Source organism: Toxotes jaculatrix, chromosome 17 (assembly GCF_017976425.1).
Source record: "Toxotes jaculatrix isolate fToxJac2 chromosome 17, fToxJac2.pri, whole genome shotgun sequence".
In the NCBI taxonomy this organism is placed as follows: Eukaryota; Metazoa; Chordata; class Actinopteri; family Toxotidae; genus Toxotes; species Toxotes jaculatrix.
In genome coordinates this window covers 12277626-12295530 of record NC_054410.1, presented here as the reverse complement: position 1 = coordinate 12295530, position 17905 = coordinate 12277626, and the positions used below count along the sequence as shown (strand labels likewise).

General features: G+C 41.2%; 1 protein-coding gene across 1 annotated transcript; it reads left to right on the top strand.

Moving 5' to 3' along the window:
* The first annotated feature begins 3320 nt into the window (after positions 1 to 3320).
* On the top strand, positions 3321 to 17849 carry hif1aa (hypoxia inducible factor 1 subunit alpha a). Its single transcript, XM_041060234.1, has 15 exons — positions 3321 to 3605; positions 10844 to 11034; positions 11463 to 11614; positions 11902 to 11986; positions 12617 to 12726; positions 13448 to 13650; positions 13875 to 13981; positions 14126 to 14273; positions 14502 to 14809; positions 15320 to 15522; positions 15626 to 15748; positions 15869 to 16128; positions 16215 to 16314; positions 16405 to 16495; positions 16591 to 17849. The coding sequence occupies exons 1-15, from the start codon at positions 3574 to 3576 to the stop codon at positions 16752 to 16754; spliced, it is 2277 nt and encodes a 758-aa protein (XP_040916168.1). The 5' UTR covers positions 3321 to 3573; the 3' UTR covers positions 16755 to 17849.
* Positions 17850 to 17905: the final 56 nt, after the last annotated feature.

The window sequence follows — 17905 nt, the reverse complement described above, 5'->3', positions numbered from 1 at the left end:
TAATAATTAATGAGACTAAAAATGGGGGCAGTAGGTGGCCCACAGCTGCAGATCCAGACTCTCCAGCTCTGGAGGCAGAAATACCTGCTGAGAGTAACAGGAGAGGAGAAGATAGAGGCGAGAAAGCACAAAACTACAGGAAAGGGAAGAAGCCAAGTTTGTAACATGTATGAATGAGATATGAAAGAATACAACTGGAGAGGGAGAGGAGAGGATCTCAGTACATCATGGGAAGTAGCCTGGCAGTCCAGGTCTATAGCAGCATAACTTGGGGATGGTTCAGGCAAGCTTGTGCCAGCCTTAACTATAAGCTCTATCGAAGAAGAAAGTTTTTAGCCTAATCCTAAATGTGGAGAGGGTGTCTACCTCCCATCCCCAAACTGGTAGATGGTTCCACAGGTTATACTGGTTTCTGTAGCCTTCAGTGACCCTGTGTATAATATGAAACTGAAAACAGTGCTGTTATGCTTTGACAACACAGAACAAAGAGTTGCTTTGCTAATGCAAAGCTATATTTATTTGCAAAAACAACATTCAAGCCAGTGGAGGCTAATCCTGCTGTAACCTTGCTCCTACCTTGCTTCAATCCCTGTTAAGTCCCTGATTCACCTTAAACATCATTTTAACTCAAGATTTACATGTGCATTGATCTCAGAGACTTAACAGCAGCCAACTAATCTGCTTTAAGCTTTCCCTAACAAAGATGGCTGGTGTGTGCCATACAAAGAATTCTATATTGGATTAAATGACTTGAGTTTTTGTTTACCCATTAATGTGGCCCCTGTTTGGCAGCTTTCCTCGGGGTAAGGTCTGAATGAGAGGAGAGATTTAGGAGCCTTGTCTCAGCCTTCATTAATGAGACTTTCTGATGGCTGCCAGCAGTGTCTGTGCATAGCTTGATTGAATCTGTGTTTGACTGTGCTGTCCTGCCCCTTGATTGATAACCCCAAAGCAGCAAAAGATAATGAAAAACAGACTCTACACAAAGCCATCACCTAATGAAATCTTATTTTTTGTCACTTTTTGGATGTTCTCTGCATCAACAGAAAATAAGTTGATATCATATATTCAGTACCGCAGCCTATAGTTGTTACATTATGACTCTCACCCTGTCCAGGAATTTCTTACAATGATGAAGACATGGACTCAGGATGTACAATCCAACCAGACAATGACCATTATTACAATGACAATGCAATAGTTCTTATACATTTCAACATTTCCCTTTCAGAGGTGTGGTAATGGTCTTATTACACAGCAGAGTCTTTCCTTTGTAGATTAATTGGCCTTCTATGACACCAAAGAACGGTTGTGCCACATCTTAAACTGTTTGCTCTTGCAGAGGTGACTGGCAGGACTTGTATTATAACAGTGTTTGTGGTGGTACCATGTGCCCACCTTTTTAAAGTGACCAATAGCACAGCAAAGGTGTGGCTAGCACATTAGACAACTTGTCTGGAATACATTGTCTGGAAGTTAGAATACTTCCTGACAATCATAGCTTAATCCGAATGACTAAATAAACTGTATTTGCTATCGTTGAGTAATTTTTACCATAACCTGTAACACTCAATGTTGACTTCTGTGCTGAATACAGGCACAGCCAGTCAGATAAAATAAATCTGTAAGCTCAGCCATCTCTGGTGAAGCACAGCAGCTGGCAAAGTGTAAGAGTCAGGAGAATCCAGAAGATCCATATTGTATGCACTCATTTGGCATTTTATTAGGTACACCTATCTAAAACTAATCTCTTACAACAGGGGTGTACAAAATAATAGAAACACCTGTCCAAAACACAGATATAATCAAACAGAACCACAAGCGGCAACCACAAAGAATCTCCATAAAGTTGAATGAACACCTCTCTGAAACAATTTCAGTCAAAACTGAACATTATAACCTTCATGAAGGGAGGATTTATATCAGCACTGTTGTGTTAGACATTAAACTGTATTAGTTTTAGCTAGGTGTTCCTAATAAAGTGCCAGCTGAGTGTATATGCTGTACTTTTCATTAATTTTCTCAGCCACACTCTGGTTTAAAGGCCTAAAAATTAAATTCACAGAGTATGGCAAAACTATTCAAGGCCTGCCTGATCCTGTAGTTGTTCGAACTCAAGTCAAAGTCTGAAGCTCAGCGACTCACACTGAAGTGTTGTGCCACCCTGCCAACAGTTCTGGGAAGTGATGACCAAAGCTTAGATCGTCATGGCCAAATGTAATAACCAAAATGTTTTAAGTAGGGGAATAAAGTATTGCAAGGCAATATAGCAAAGGGGAAATTTTAATGGTTAGTGAACTTTGCTCTGATTTGGCGACCAGGATATAATTTTTCTTCCCTTTCACTTTTTAAACACAAGAACTGAATCACAGGTGACATGATTAACTGCCAAATATGACCAACAGTGGTGAGAGAGGAGGGCCTGACAGGGCAGAAATCTCCAGAGCAGAACAGGAAAATTATCAACACCATCTGTAAACCAGTGAGTGTGGAGTGGAATCTGTCAGAAATCCCTCATTTGTACACGTCTTGATGAAACTAAAATACTTGTTGTTCAAGCAGTGGAGGAATTAATGTCTCAAAATGTTTAGCTTATTTATTTTCTCATAACAACTAAATTCAAATGCTGTATTTTTATATCATCATGCAGAAAAGCACTGTGGTGACACACCACTTTATTTTGGAATATGTTTCATATTAGCACAGGGTCCCTCTATAAGACAGGGCCATAGAATGCGCTGACACTGTAGGGCCTGGCCTATATGATAGTGTGCTTTCCTGGTTCAAAATCCTGAACAAATGCGCAATTAATTAAAATACCAATAACCAGTTGACACGTGAATCTGGGGGTGTTGGAGCCCTTAGGGTTCCTTTGCTGGAAACAACAAGGGCGAGGGCAGAATTTGTTTGGTAGATGGGCCATTCGCGGGAGGGCATCAGCAGCATAAATTGGTTTCAGGTGTCGAATGGTGAGTCTTTTTTGGTAAAATAAGCTTTGATTTTCCATTTGTAGACACTTAAAATGCAAGACCTATAGGCCTATCAGCATTTCCACAAATTTAAACATATAGAAGGCCTATAAACTTTATAGGAGTATTATGGGAAAGCGATTAAAAAATAGCATTCTAGTAATTTTGTGTTGTAGACCTGCACTTTAATGTCCAAAACACATCTTGACTTAAGTCAAAAATCACAGTTCTTTTTTGGTTCGGCGGTGGTTCCTCCGGTTTCCTGTGCGCGTCCTCGATGGAAGAAAAAAATCATGTGATTGCGCGCCCCCGCGGAGCAGGGGGAGGAGCATAGGCGCCTCTATGGTGCAACATTGTCTCGGCAAGTAGCGCTTCTCCAGCGTGGCACTGTCTTTGAAGAAGAGGAGGCGAAAGGGCTGTTTTGAACGGATGAAAGCCTGATTTCTTTAACAAAATACACATAGTGAGAACTCGTATGCAACCCGCTTGAGGATTTACGGAGTCATATCAGCGATAAACCGTGGGATTTTGTTTTTTTTCCTCGACGGGCCCGGATACAGATTGATAGCGATAGAGAGACTCTACTCAGGTCCTTCGTCCTGACATGGACACAGGAATTGTACCCGAAAAGAAAAGGTAAGATCAGTGGCAGCTAATGCTACGTAGCAGGCTATCTTTTTGTTTAGGAGCTAGCTGGGTAACTTTGGTCACCGGTTGGTATTCAACTAGTGTTAAAACTGCGACATTATTGTATTTGTTCCAATGTTAACTGCTAGTTTGGCGTGTTTGTTCGACAAAATGCGTGTGCTCGCGACGCTATTATCGCTAGCAAGCGGCTAACCTAGCTAGCTAGCTCACATAGAACCAATAAAGAGCGATTGTTTATTTAGCAAGCTACCATCATCAACTGGTTGATGCAGGTGGCATCTCGTTAGATTTGTTTTTGTCTGTTTACTTTGATTTAATTAACTTTGAAATTCATTTTTCCTCGTCAGTTAACGTTACTACGCATTTTAATCGGTGTTGTGAGTTCCTGGATTCAATAATAGCGTTATTTACACTTGTGTCAACTTGTATATATGTGTCAGTTGTAGATCTTATTAATAGTACATCACTGGTGGTGTACTATTTGGGATTGGTGTGCCAGCCTTTACAGTGTTCAGTGAAAAGCTGCCAGCGCTAATGTGAGCAATACTGGAAGGTGGTGTGCGGTTTCTGATGAAATATTAAGGTTAAGAGAAAGTGGCCTTGGTTTGAATCTCTCCTTCATTTTTCTGGACTGGTAACGGCTAATGCTAAAGTTTGATTAAATATGTAATCATCTTAATTTTCCTAGCTTATAAACTTATGTGGAAGTTTATCAACAGTTGAAACTTCCTGCAGTTCAAAACCTGTTGGTGGCTACCAGGTTTGTCTGCCACAGAAGCCAGGCTGGTGGCCAAACACTATTGGGATATCTGTTTTCTCAAACAATATGAGTTAAAGTGTTTTGAGAACAAGTGATGCCTCATATGTAGATTGCAGGACATCAGTTGAATTCTGCATCTGGCCAGTTTGTTCACATGTTCAATAGCCTCAGGTTTGAAATGTGAGAGCCAACAAGTTAAATAAGGGTTGCAGCTGAAAATGATAGTTTTACATGAGAATTTCATCTTTTGCTCATTTCTTAAGTGCATTAAAAGTTAAAAATAACAAAACATGCTGATTACAAATTACCAGAGCTCAGAGTGATGTAGTAAAATTTCATACAAAAGTCAGAGTATTCAAGTTGTAATAATTTGAAAAGTAGATAATCAGTAAACTGAGACTGTGTATTGTAAAGTGGCATTTTTGCTTGGTAAATGAATATAACAATTAACAGATTTTATTTGTCTGGCTAATTGATAGATTTGGATTGCATTGGACATAGTTGTCATTGACTAAAACTATTAATCCTACCTGACAGTCTACATGGACTTTAATTTGTAGGTGATTCTCATGGGGTTTTTTGACATGTGTCAATGAAGTAAGATAATACTTCATGGTAAGAGATATTGACAGCAGAATAGGTTCATTTACCTGTGCATGCTCAGCCTTCACATGCTGCAGATTACTGATCTGGGCCTTTGTGTCACTGATAGATGCACCAAATATGGTGACATGTTTGGTCCATCTATCAGTGACATATACTCAGACTTTTGTGTGCTAACCTTGGGTTTTTCACAAATTAGCCCTCATTTCACATTAGGCATGGCCTTAACTATTCAGCAGTATTAGACCAAAAAGTCTGATAAAACAGAACTAGTTCTGAGATAAACAAAAAAGATGTCATAAAAGTGACAAATAAATTGACAGCAGAGCCATTAAAGTGGACAGGGGATGTGGAAATTCCTCTTCTGTCACCTGGCGGCTATACACTTGAATATACAATCAGTTAAAAGCTAGTGTAAAAAAGTCTTGACCAAAAACTTGGGATAATCTATTCAGAGGGTGCGCACAAAGGTTCTCCTGTACAATAAGTGATGCAGACATGATAAAATTAATACAAAACACATCTGGAAGATCCCTCAAAATCTACCCTGTTATATGATTTGGTAATATGTGTGAATAATGTCTTTGCGACATGGGTGCAACTTGTTCTGTGGAGTTTCGTTTATATTGTCCTGCATGCTAAAATCTCATAAAAGATCTGATTAAGCCTGTTGGTGTTGTGCACTTGAGCCGACTGGTTAAATAGTTTCCTGTAGTTCTCGTTTTTTCACTTTTAAACAGCTGCCCCATTGAGGATGTGGTGGTGGTGGTGTTGTTGTAGACTGCATCGAACTGCCTTATGCTCTTCTCTCTTTCTCTGCCAGTTTGAAATTATGTATTTAGTATAGGCAGAGGTAAAAGGTTAACATCCTGTTTGGTTTCACTAAACTGGTTCAGTTTAATCTCAGAAAAAGTTGTGGTCTGGTTGGATGCGGTTTCAGCAAGTCTCTGTGAGGTGCCACGGTATTATTTCTGTCTCATCTCTTAATCACTAGGTCTTGACGTCAATAGGAGTGGCCAAATGTGTGTAGCGATTCACTGGCTGGCAATTTGCAGGTTGCCCCGAGACATTCGAGTACAACCACTGCTCATGTGCAGACTAGTTAGAATTTGAAAAAGAAATTGGGTTATTTGCTGGAACAGGTCATAGATTTGTATTCTTTGTGTGTATATTTTTTTTTTCAAGTAAGTTTTGTGGTTGAAGATTTTTACTTGAGTGAAAATGGCTTTTACAGAGTATCTCATACACAGTCTAAGGACTGAAGGAACTATGAAAAACAATACCTCCATACATCCTGAATTTTGTTTAATATATTTCCTTGTGTTGATCAGTTGTACAGTTCTGCTATTTACTTAACCACTACATACTTTGGAGGTGCTACTTATCAAGCATACTTTGAAAGGCTCAGGGTAAGCAGTATGTACGGTTACATGTGCAAGAATTTGACTTTTTTATTTAAATGTTTTGTCAAATCTGATGATCTGTATGCAAAAAAATCATGGCAGTTTTTTGTACCAGTCTCCAAGAAACTTGTCTTTCCATGTTTCCGAAAAAGCTTAAATGCCTTCTTGGCTCCACTATACTCATTCCCTGCAAAATTACATTTCTAATCGAACCCAGAAGAATGTGCTACATTTTTAATGTCTGCTATTTTAAGGATCCTTTCATATGTCCATACAAAGCACTGTTACTCATTAATTACGTATACTGTGGCCCACAATAACCTAATTTGTCCTGCTGCATAATAATCCCAAGGCCGGATTTTAACCAGTCCAAAGTACCCCTTTATCACTGAACTCACATCAGAGACGAAGCTTTGTAAATGACAACACACGGAGTCACCCAATGAGGATTTGTACAATCCATATTGGGTGACTCAGACTAGCCCAACTTCCAAATGGAGGAAAGGTGAATGGAAAAGCATATATTATTAAGAACGGACAACATATGTAGGACTTGGTGGCCGTCCACGGGCCAAATGTAATCATTTGAAGTAGGCTTTCTGAGAAGTGTAGCGCAGGAGGAGTGAGTGAGGAGTGAGCTGTATAAGCTTTGTGAATGGTTTATAATATTTGTAATCATGGAAATGTTTGCCTGGACTGCACCTCCCAGTGGTTAAGAATGCCCTACTGGAAATAGTAAATTCTTCTTCTTCTTCTACTGATAAAAATCTTAGATGCAAGAACAGGTAAATTGTATATGATGATAAATTAATACAGTATATTGATACAGTCCTCAAGAGTTTCCCTACAGTGTTTCAAATATTTTGATGATCAATTTTTTGTTGAGTTGCTGAACACAAGGAAATAACTAAGATCACCGCCAGTGAACCATTACACTCAACTGTAGCTCCATTACTCCACTTCCAAAATAGGCTGTAATATTGATTTTATCATCCCCTGCAAAATGCAAAATATGTTTGTAATTCACAAATGGCATCATACCCAGGAGTTTAGGGGAGACCCCTACTGTGCTGTTTTCCAAAATGTCACTTCATATGTCAGGGGTTCATATGACTGTAGAAGGAATTTATTTTTGGTCTTGCTTTGCTTTTCTCCCCATATTGGGGAGAGGTTTAGTTGTGGTGTTTCCCCAAACTGTATTATATAATAGATAAGCCAGGGTTTATTGTCACAGTAAACCGTACTGACAGATACTGAGAACATTTCTCTAGTGAAATAGGTCAAGCTCAAGTCACAAAGTATACAAGCAACTCGGGTAGAATTAGCCAGGGTAATTTTCATTGTGCACTGGTTTTACTTCCCACTTAATCTCCAGCCCACTTGTTCACATCTGTTAACAACTCACAATAATGTTGTTTACATAAGAGCACTCGTTCTTATGAGAAAACGACACGTTTAATTAAATCGGGCAAAACTGCAAATGTGATTGTGTTGTGAGGCATTTCAAACAGGACTGCGGGGCATGCACGACCATGTGCATTAATAGTGTTATGTAACGGTGGCCTCTCTGCTCGCCTTTGTTTTAAGTTCAAGAGAACTGTTTTGTTCTCATTGCATATTTCATGTAAAAGAATAAAAGCAGGGTGTTCTGTCCTTTTGTAGGTTTGATGAGGCAGTGGGGGCAGGTCATCAAATAGCAGCAGTTTTACTTTTTATAATTAAGAAACTTATACTATACTTATACTGAAATGGACATAAAAGTACAGAATGAAATGCGTGTATTAGACAGTTGTGTCGCAGGACTGTATTTTTAAAAGTGGATACTGTTAAAGGGGTTTAATGATCTGGAAGTTTAGATGTGTTTATTACTTCTGAATCTTTGGTGTTACAGATGTTTATGGAACTGTGGTATTGTAGTGATGCATGGTGACTCCAACACTGTACTGTTGCGTCTCCTCCTCTGTATTGCCCCTCTGTATTCACCGGTGGAATATTACAGCTGAGCTCCATCTGAACAGGATTTGAATAAAGGCATGTGGTACACTGGGGAGTAGCCACTACAGAGGAAAACAGTTTGTACACAGGCCTAGTACTAATTTAGCCTCATCTAGCCTCCTAGTGGGACCACGCTTATTAACAATGTGTGGAGTTTAGCTGTCATTAGATCATCTGACACTTAGCAACTAGCTTAGCGAGAGGACTTTCCCAGTGTGTGACCTGTGTGCAGTGGCTTTTTAATCGTTTCTAATAATTTCAGCCTTTCGTGATGAATTAACCTATTTATGTGAATTTAAGTTGGAGGTGATTGTTGTGATTCAAGTGAGACCCAAAAAAAAACTTGGAAACAGGGAAATGTAGAGATATAATACAGAACTGATTGCATAATGCTGCAGTTAGCTTTCATGATGCCCTGACAGACTGGCTGTGTTCTGTGGGGTTGACAGAAGATATTGTAAATAGTTGTCAGTGGTACTGATAAATGTGCAAACATGTGGCTGAATGTATACACTTGTGGTTGTAGCTGTAATTAGACTCTAGGCTGAAACATGTTTATATCACAGTGCACATAGACATTTTTGAGAGGGGGATTTTTTCACCAAAAATCTCAGTTACACCCAGTTTGTATTTGCAGGCATTTCCCATCAAATGGGGATTAGATGATCAAGGCTTTGTTCAGACCTGGCATTAACATGTGCCTTGGGTTAGCCCATCTAAAGTGGACAGCTCTAAGTACAAGTGTGTGCACCCAAGACGTGCCGAGGACCCATTCAGGACACATTGAGATCTGATCTCTCAGTGGTCACTCGAGACGCATGTGGAGACACATTCTAATGCCGGGTGTGAACTGATGTGCGTAGAGCTGTCCGCTTGTGATCAGATCACCGGAGAAACATGTTAATGTCAGGAATCTCTTTCCTGACATGTTAATGTCAGGAAAGAGATTCTGTAGAACTGTGACTGAGCCATCATCCAAGGTCTGTTGGGCGGGTTGGATTTTTGTATTTGTTGTAATTTTATTTATTTATTTTTTTTGTTTAAGTTCCTAGTTTTGATAAGTAGTTTCTATTTGAATGTGTCTGTTGTCAGTTTTGTTTGTACAGTTCCTCCTTTTGTACTGTTTGTACAAAGCACAACTATGTTCAGAGCGACTTTAGTAATTGCGCACAAAATCCTTATCAGACTCACAGATGTTTTTCTCAGGCTTAGGCCATCGCCAGGTTTCTGGCTTCCTGAGACAAAAGCTATGCTCAGTCTTACATTAATCTTTTTACCTCAGAAGACTAATTATGTAATTTGTAGAGTGATTTGCATATCAGCTGTGTTTGATGGAAAGTTTTGTTCTGAAACAGAAAGTGTTCCTGCAACCCTGCCAGGTGATTTGATACACAGCAGGCTAATTTTAGCCAGCTGGTCCATTTTCTTGTTAGTGAGCCTCAAATAACAATATGGCCTTGGTCAATGCTGTAAGTCCATAACAGATCAATTTCAATTAGGTGTACTTTTCAAAGCCAAGGGCTTTTGAAGCACCATCCATTTTGTTGTGATGCAGCTCCAGTGTCTTCTAAAATGCATTTGAGGTCACGGGGCTGTAGTTCTGAGAGAGATTGTGGTATAAAGTCAGCAGCAGTCAGGTTGACAATTGCAGTTATACTGGACATTTAACCAGCCTATTTACATCAGTGATCCTGTATGATTCACACATTGTTACCAACGCAACTTAAAAGTTGTGTCAGTGCTCAGTTTAAAAACCAGGGTTTTTCCATTGTGATTAGTAAAATCAAGATTATTGTTTTTGAAGTGATTTGCACAAGTTATTGTATCATTTAAAGTCTGCTGTACTTTGTCATTTTAAAATACTGCCAGGTCTTAAGATCTTGTTTACAGTGTGGTGAGAGTCCATTAGCCAGACCTTGGATAACTGCCGGGATAAATTCAGTATCTAAAATGGAGCAAGTATGAGCAGGAAAACAGTTATGAGGGTTGTTGATGCAAAATAATAGAAAATGCTCTGTGTTTGTGTTTGCTCTGTGTCAGTTCCAGTATTATCATTCTCCTCCCTGTAGATCCGTTCAGCCAGGGTCGTAAATGTCAAAATGATTGGTGTCACACTGTAGCTTGGCTGTGCACCAAGAGACAGACAAGAGAATCCATTCCCGTCCTCCCAGCCAATCACTCTGAGGGGGTGGACTCGATTTCTTTTGGTCAGCAGCCAATAAGACGCTCTCAGATTGCCATGTAAATGAGTTTGATGGGGGTCCAGACGGTGGCTTGGCTGTGAGCTTGCTCATTGCAGGCTCCAGCTGCTGCAGCCTTTCCCCCATTCATAGACCACGGGCTGACCAGACTCTGTACACACAATCAAGTCAGGAAGGAGGGATGTCAGCTTTTGTAGTGCACATAGTGGAATCAGAACCAGTTTGTCACAAGCCATTGGCTGACCCACCGCCTGTCTCTTGCAGAGTGAGTTCGGAGCGGAGGAAGGAGAAGTCCAGGGATGCAGCGCGATGCCGGCGTGGGAAGGAGTCAGAGGTGTTCTACGAGCTGGCCCAGCAGCTGCCCCTGCCCCACAGTGTCAGCTCCAGCCTGGACAAGGCCTCCATCATGAGGCTCACCATCAGCTACTTGCGGATGAGGAAGCTGCTCAGCACTGGTCAGTATCTGTAGTTGTTGTACCTGATGGTGGACAGTGTAGCATGGGATCTGTATATCTGAAGTAAAATCCCAGTGACAGTTGAGTTATGCATCTATTGTCATTGTTATTTTAGAGGTAGTTTGATTGTGTTTAAATAAAGAAGACATATTGAGAATTTTCCTTGGATTTGCGTGTAATAGGATACCATCACATTTAAAATAATGGTTAAATACTGAGTCATCTGATTTAAGAAATCCACTCCCACATACGTGGCCATCCATCGGTTTGCAGATAAACCCATGGGTGCAGTTTGTGAGTTGCAGCGTCTTGCCCTGCAAACATTCTTAGGAAACAGAGACTTCTGGTGATCTCATGAGCCTGATTACCCCCCGTGCCCCCCACCCCACCTCCCACCTCCCACCTCCCACCTCTGTTATCTTCTCCAGATGACCCAATGGTAGAGGAGGAAACAGAGCTGGATATACAGCTAAACAGCTCCTACCTTAAGGCTCTGGATGGCTTTCTCATGGTGCTGTCTGAAGACGGAGATATAATCTATCTCTCAGAGAATGTCAACAAGTGCCTCGGGCTGGCGCAGGTTGGTCTTTCTGTTTGTTGGCATAAAGATTGAATTGGAAATTGTGTGAGAAGCAGAAACCTTTAAGCCAAAAAATGATTGTGCTTCCAGTGTTTTAAAACAAAAATATATATATTTTCAGTGTACATTTATACATACATATTTGCACATATACTTTAGGCCTTTTATTGAAAAAAATCTGAAGAAGTAAACACACAGGCTCTGCCCTGAACAATATGGACAAAGTGCTGCATGTACATGTATGTGGTAAGAAGACTTAGATTCTGTTCTCACTCTGTCTGCTGCAGTTTGACCTGACTGGACACAGCGTGTTTGACTTTACACATCCCTGTGATCAGGAGGAGCTGAGGGAGATGCTGGTCCACAGAACAGGTGAGGGGACTACAACAACAACATATTGTAAGATCTCTCTAATCAAGAGAGACGGACACACACGAGCACTCGTCATCAGGGAATTCAATTCACTCTGAGCTGGCAAGTTCAGACTAGGAAGCTGCCAGAACCAGTTTTCGTTTTGGCTTCTCAGTCCGTAGGGCAAAGTGATTACAGTTGGCTAGTGTATGGACTTCAGTGACCTTTCATTCAGCATTACTGGAACAGTAACTGGCGCATTTACTGTTTTGCTTGCACAACACCATTTAGTCCTGTCTTGTGTCTGTGGATAGAATTTGTTTACTTCTTTCTGTTTCCAGTGGGTAAATTTTTTTTTCTCAGTTGGATTTTTAAGTGAAATTAATTTAGCAAAATCTTCCCTCTGAAATGTAGGTCACGACACAATTTGTTATCAATAGATGCTGGTCTTCTGCTAAGAATTGCGCTGAGTGCACAATGATATTATCACAGCTGTAACGGTTGGCACATTCCACTTCCTTTTATTCAAGGTGTAGCTCACCACAAAAGCTTTATTGCATAATTTCTCCTCTGAATGCAGATGTGAAATGTTGGCAGTAGGTAATAAAACACTGAAAAAAAGTGACTCTCTGCATCCTCATGTGGTTTCAGGCTCCAAAAAGACCAAGGAACCAAGCACAGAGCGCAGCTTCTTCCTCCGAATGAAATGCACTCTGACAAGCAGGGGCCGGACTGTCAATGTCAAGTCAGCAACTTGGAAGGTAGGCCCTACTGGAGCCACTGAGGAAATATACTCTCAGCAACGTGTCAGAAGTGGCTCCCTGCGGGGTTGTAGGGCACGTTGAATCTTTGTACAACTTTGGCAATGGCCAAAATGAAAATGTGTGATGACAATTATTGCATTTGTTTATTTGGAAAGCCCTTAATTACAAGTTTATCCCAAAGGATTCTTGAAATGTGTTTTACATGCCACCTTTCCTCTCCCACTTTACAATATGTATGTAATTTGTATTACATACAAGTCTTGTTTTCTACCTGTTATTGATATGTTTATATTGTTTTATACAAGATGTTTAGCGTAACACTGTGGGCCAAGGGAGCACTGCAATTTCAAATCCTGTGTATGACCTGTACATATGGTTTTGACAATAAAGCTGACTTTGACTTTGAATATAGTAATAGGTAATAGGAAGGAACTGGTTGGCTATTTTGTATAAAATCAGTAAAGTCATTGGTAGAGTTTTGATGTTTATAGTCAAACCTCTCTGCTTCATAGTCAGGTTTACATGACTCTCCTGTAATCCTTACGCACATAAAAACATGTGAGTCACTAATTTTCTTGAATTTCTAAAGAAACAGATTTATTTGTAAGTGTAAACCATGTCCTCTGATTACCTGTCTGCTGCAGTAGGAAGCTATTTTGTTTCCTTGGAACCTGGAAATTATAATGAACATGTTGTGACTATCCTGTTCCCTCTCCAGGTTCTCCACTGCTCAGGTCATGTGCGTGTTTATGAAACCCACACTGAGCAGACTACCAACGGGCACAAGGAGCCACCGGTCCCCTACCTGGTTTTGATCTGTGACCCCATCCCACACCCCTCCAACATTGAGGTCCCTCTGGACACCAAGACCTTTCTCAGCCGCCACACAATGGACATGAAGTTCACGTATTGTGATGAGAGGTGATTTTCCTCATTGGAGTGAATATTATATGCTTAAGAGGCTTAACATGGATCAGACATAATTCAGCTTAAGCCACTTGTGTAGTACTCCTCTACTATTACCAAAGCTGTCATCAGCACAGTCATACAGAGCCACCTTGTGTTCAGCGTAGATACTACAGAAGCTTGATCTCTACATTTCTTCATTGTGTCAGTGGAAGAATTAATCTTTCTTGCTTCTCCAGGATCACTGAGCTCATGGGTTATGATCCAGAGGATCTGTTGAATCGTTCTGTGTATGAGTACTATCATGCTCTGGACTCTGACCATCTTACAAAGACTCACCATAACCGTAAGCATAACGTTTAATTTGCAACTCGGAATATCACTGAAATTTTGAACAAGCTCCAGCTGTGTTATTTTTGCCAAACCTTCAACCAAATGCCAAAATCAGTCTTTTCTAAATGTTTCCTTTCACTTTCTTTTTTGCTCTTAGTGTTTGCAAAGGGCCAGGTCAGCACAGGACAGTACCGGATGTTGGCCAAGAAAGGAGGCTTTGCGTGGGTGGAAACCCAAGCCACTGTCATCTACAACAACAAGAACTCCCAGCCACAGTGTGTTGTCTGTGTTAACTTTGTGCTCAGGTAAAGGACACTAAAGTATCAGTTCTTTAGAAGAGACTGTCATGTATCAACCTGTTTGTTTGATTGATCTTCTGTTAAAGACACAGGTCATAACTTGAGTGATTGTGTGGAGGGTTATAGTTTTAACTGACGAAGTGGCATGTTTCTGATCCCAGTTCTATTAATTGCAAAATGCTCAGTAAACCTTACAGCTGCTTAACACTGCCATGTGTTTGTCCTCTGCTACAGTGGCATCCAGGAGGAGAAACTGATCTTGTCTCTGGAGCAAACCGAGGATGTGAAACCAGTGAAGGAGGAGAAGCAGGAGGAAGAAAAGGCTGTGGTGGAGAGCAGTCTGCCTGACATGTCTCAAACCGTGCTGACGAAGGAGGAGGAGAAGGGCCCTGAGCTGGACGTGATCAAACTCTTCACCCAGGCAGTAAAGGCCCAGCCGGTGGCTAGCCTGTACGACCAGCTGAAGGAAGAGCCTGAGGCCCTCACCCTGCTGGCCCCTGCCGCTGGAGACACAATCATTTCCCTGGACTTCAGCTGCCCCGGTTCGTGGCCCTGTTATACACGTAAACATCTCCACAGCACACACGACTGATCAAAGGTTTTAGAACACCCTCATTGTTCCAGTTTTTATTGAAATTTAAGCTGTTCGAGTTCAGTCAATAAGCTTAAATGGTGCAAAGGGAGCTTAAAATGATGGAAGACCAGCAGAGTCTCCAGATTTAAACCCCACAGAGTTGGTTTGGGCTGAACTGGACAGAAGGTGAAAGCAAAGCAACCTGTAAGTGCAACATGTTTACTTGAACTTCCGAAACTGTTTGGACAAACTTTCAGAACAATATTTGATTTCCATTGTAGAAAAAAATGCCACTAGTGTGGCTGGATGAGTCACAAATTTTGATTCGGAAACACTAAGACATTGAATTATGTAAAGTTAAGTAACAGCTGGAAAAATCGAGGTGTTCTAAAACATAGTGTGTGGTGGTGTAAATCAAGACTTTGTGTGGTGAATGATAAATTAAACCATGCTAACCTTCCTCTGTCCTCTGGTCCAGATTCAGAGATCCAGCTGCTGAAGGATGTCCCACTCTACAATGATGTAATGCTTCCCTCCTCCAGTGAGAAGCTGCCTCTGCCTCTTTCCCCCCTGCCGCCCACCGAGCCTCTGAGTGTCACCACCGCCACCTCTGAAGATGTTAAAGCTGAGAACTATGTTGCAGCTCCGTCCACTACATCGACCAGCAACAGCTCCTCAGAGGTAAGACTGAGTGAATTATTGCCATTTTGCTGTACAGACTATAAACCTTTTGCCTCCTTACTGTACCGAGATGAGAATGACCAATGACCTCTCTTCTCTTTAGGCCGACAGTCCGTTGGATTTTTGTTTCCCCATGGACTCCGATATGAGCTCAGACTTCAAACTAGACTTGGTGGAGAAGCTGTTTGCCATTGATACAGAGCCCAAGACCCCCTTCACCTCACAGGTGATAATGCCAGGAGATACAGTAGAGTTTACTGTATTTAAATCGAGTTCATTGTTAGTCTGGCACAGTAAAAAGATCTCTGTCGGAATTCATAGACCTTTTTTTTTCCCTCTCCTTAAGGCGATGGAAGACTTGGAAGATCTGGAGATGTTAGCTCCCTATATCCCCATGGACGATGACTTCCAGCTGCGCAGCCTGACCCCAGAAGAGCCTCTGTCTTGTGGACCAGTGAATTCCCTCAAGAGTTCTCCAGTCCACCTCACACAGGATGTCAGCAGCTATCCCAGCCCCTCATTCAGTGCACCAGGCAGTCGTACAGCTTCCCCAGTACCACCCGAGCCTGTAAACGCACCTAATCTTGGCACCATCATTGCTAAGAGGTAAAGTCTTCTAAATGCACTATATTTATCACTTTATTGTATCACCTTTTTTGGATTAGTTAAGCATCAGTTTCGTTGTGCTGCAGGACCCCACAGTTGGACAAAGAAGTCTCGCTCAGGACCCTGGCAGCTCAGAACGCACAGCGCAAAAGAAAACTGGGTGACATAAAGGAGATTGTTGAACAGGTAAGTTTTCAGTATCTAAAAGTAGTTCTTTAAGCACACTTCACATTTCTAGATGGAGAGTTTGAGCGTCTCTATTGATGATTTTTGCAGGGAAATTTGCCTGAAGAACAACTGGAGCAGGGCAAAAAGATGAAGGCCTCCGAGTCAGGAACAACCAGGACCATACTTCTGCTGCCTTCAGGTGAATAAACGAGTTTTTTGACAAAAGCTTCAAACTGCTGTCTGAAACTAGACATCACATGAATCATAACAACGATGTATCGTTCTCTCTCTTAGATTTGGCGAGTCGTCTGCTGGGCAGCACATCGGAGGGCACTGGCTCCCTCTTCACCCTGCCACAGCTCACCCGCTACGACTGCGAGGTAAACGCCCCCTTGCAGGGCCGTCAGTACTTGCTGCAAGGGGAGGAGCTGCTGCGCGCACTGGACCATGTCAACTGAGTCAATGCTTAGCCTGCTCACTGCTGGACTAGACTGGACACTACAATTTCTCCCTCACATTGTCACTCCCTCTCCAAGCCCCCCCACCCATTCACCCACCCCCACCCCACTTCCCCTTATTATTTATGTATCTGTATGAATTTGATTTTAGTTTGGCTGCTGTTTGTGCACATCATGTGATATCTGCAGCATTCCACCGTGACAAACGCCATAGCAGCATCTGAGTTTTGGTGCAAGGGATTCAGGCATCATGAGATGTCCAATTGTCTTTTTTTTTTTTTTTTTTGTGGTTTTCTCTCTTCCGGGGAGTCTCTCAGCACACAGCGCCTCGACAGATGACCCTTTTCCAGCAGGTCACCACAGAGCCTGGCGCTACTGCCAGCAGTGTATTGTAAGCTTCAGTCGCACAATTTATATTTTCTTAAAAAGAAGAATATTACCAGCAATATATATTAAGCCTTTTTAAAGTAGTTTTAATGGGATTTGAACAATTTTATTTTTCTCCCATACTTGTATGTTGTAGTACTCGTACTTAACAAGATGTCTTTAGTCCAGAAGTATGAAAATATTGTTTAAACCTAAGGTGGTTTGAATGTTATCTCCATTTAATAGATATCAGTCTTTGAGGTAAATACATTTAATTGTGTAGCAGTCCAGTACATGTCATTTTATTACTTTACTGTGTAAGTGTGTGTTACTGTACATATACCAGGGAAATTTTAATCTACTCAGTATGGCTTCACAGCTTTGACTCTCAAAATGAAATCTGAGAGTAATCTCTTCACTTCTTCTTTTTTTTTTTTTTTTTTGTTTGCTTCTCATTATGGAGGATTGGCATTTTTCTCTTAACGAAGTGATTTCATGTTTTTGGTTTTTACTGTGCGTGACATACTCAAAAACAGTCTGTTTAAATACGTGGGATCTCAACAATTCAGTTTTAATTGTGTGATCATCGTCATCATAGTAGCATTCGTGAGTCGTCAAACTTGTTTGCTCAGTTAATGGTAGTAAATTTAATACCATCGCTCCATGCCATATTGTTGGGTCTCTCATGCTTCTTGTTGCTGTCTAACATTAAATGGCTTTAATAAAGCACATTGTTTCAGGTTTTATTAACTTCAGTTACAAATACTGTATTTTGAGCTGTAGAA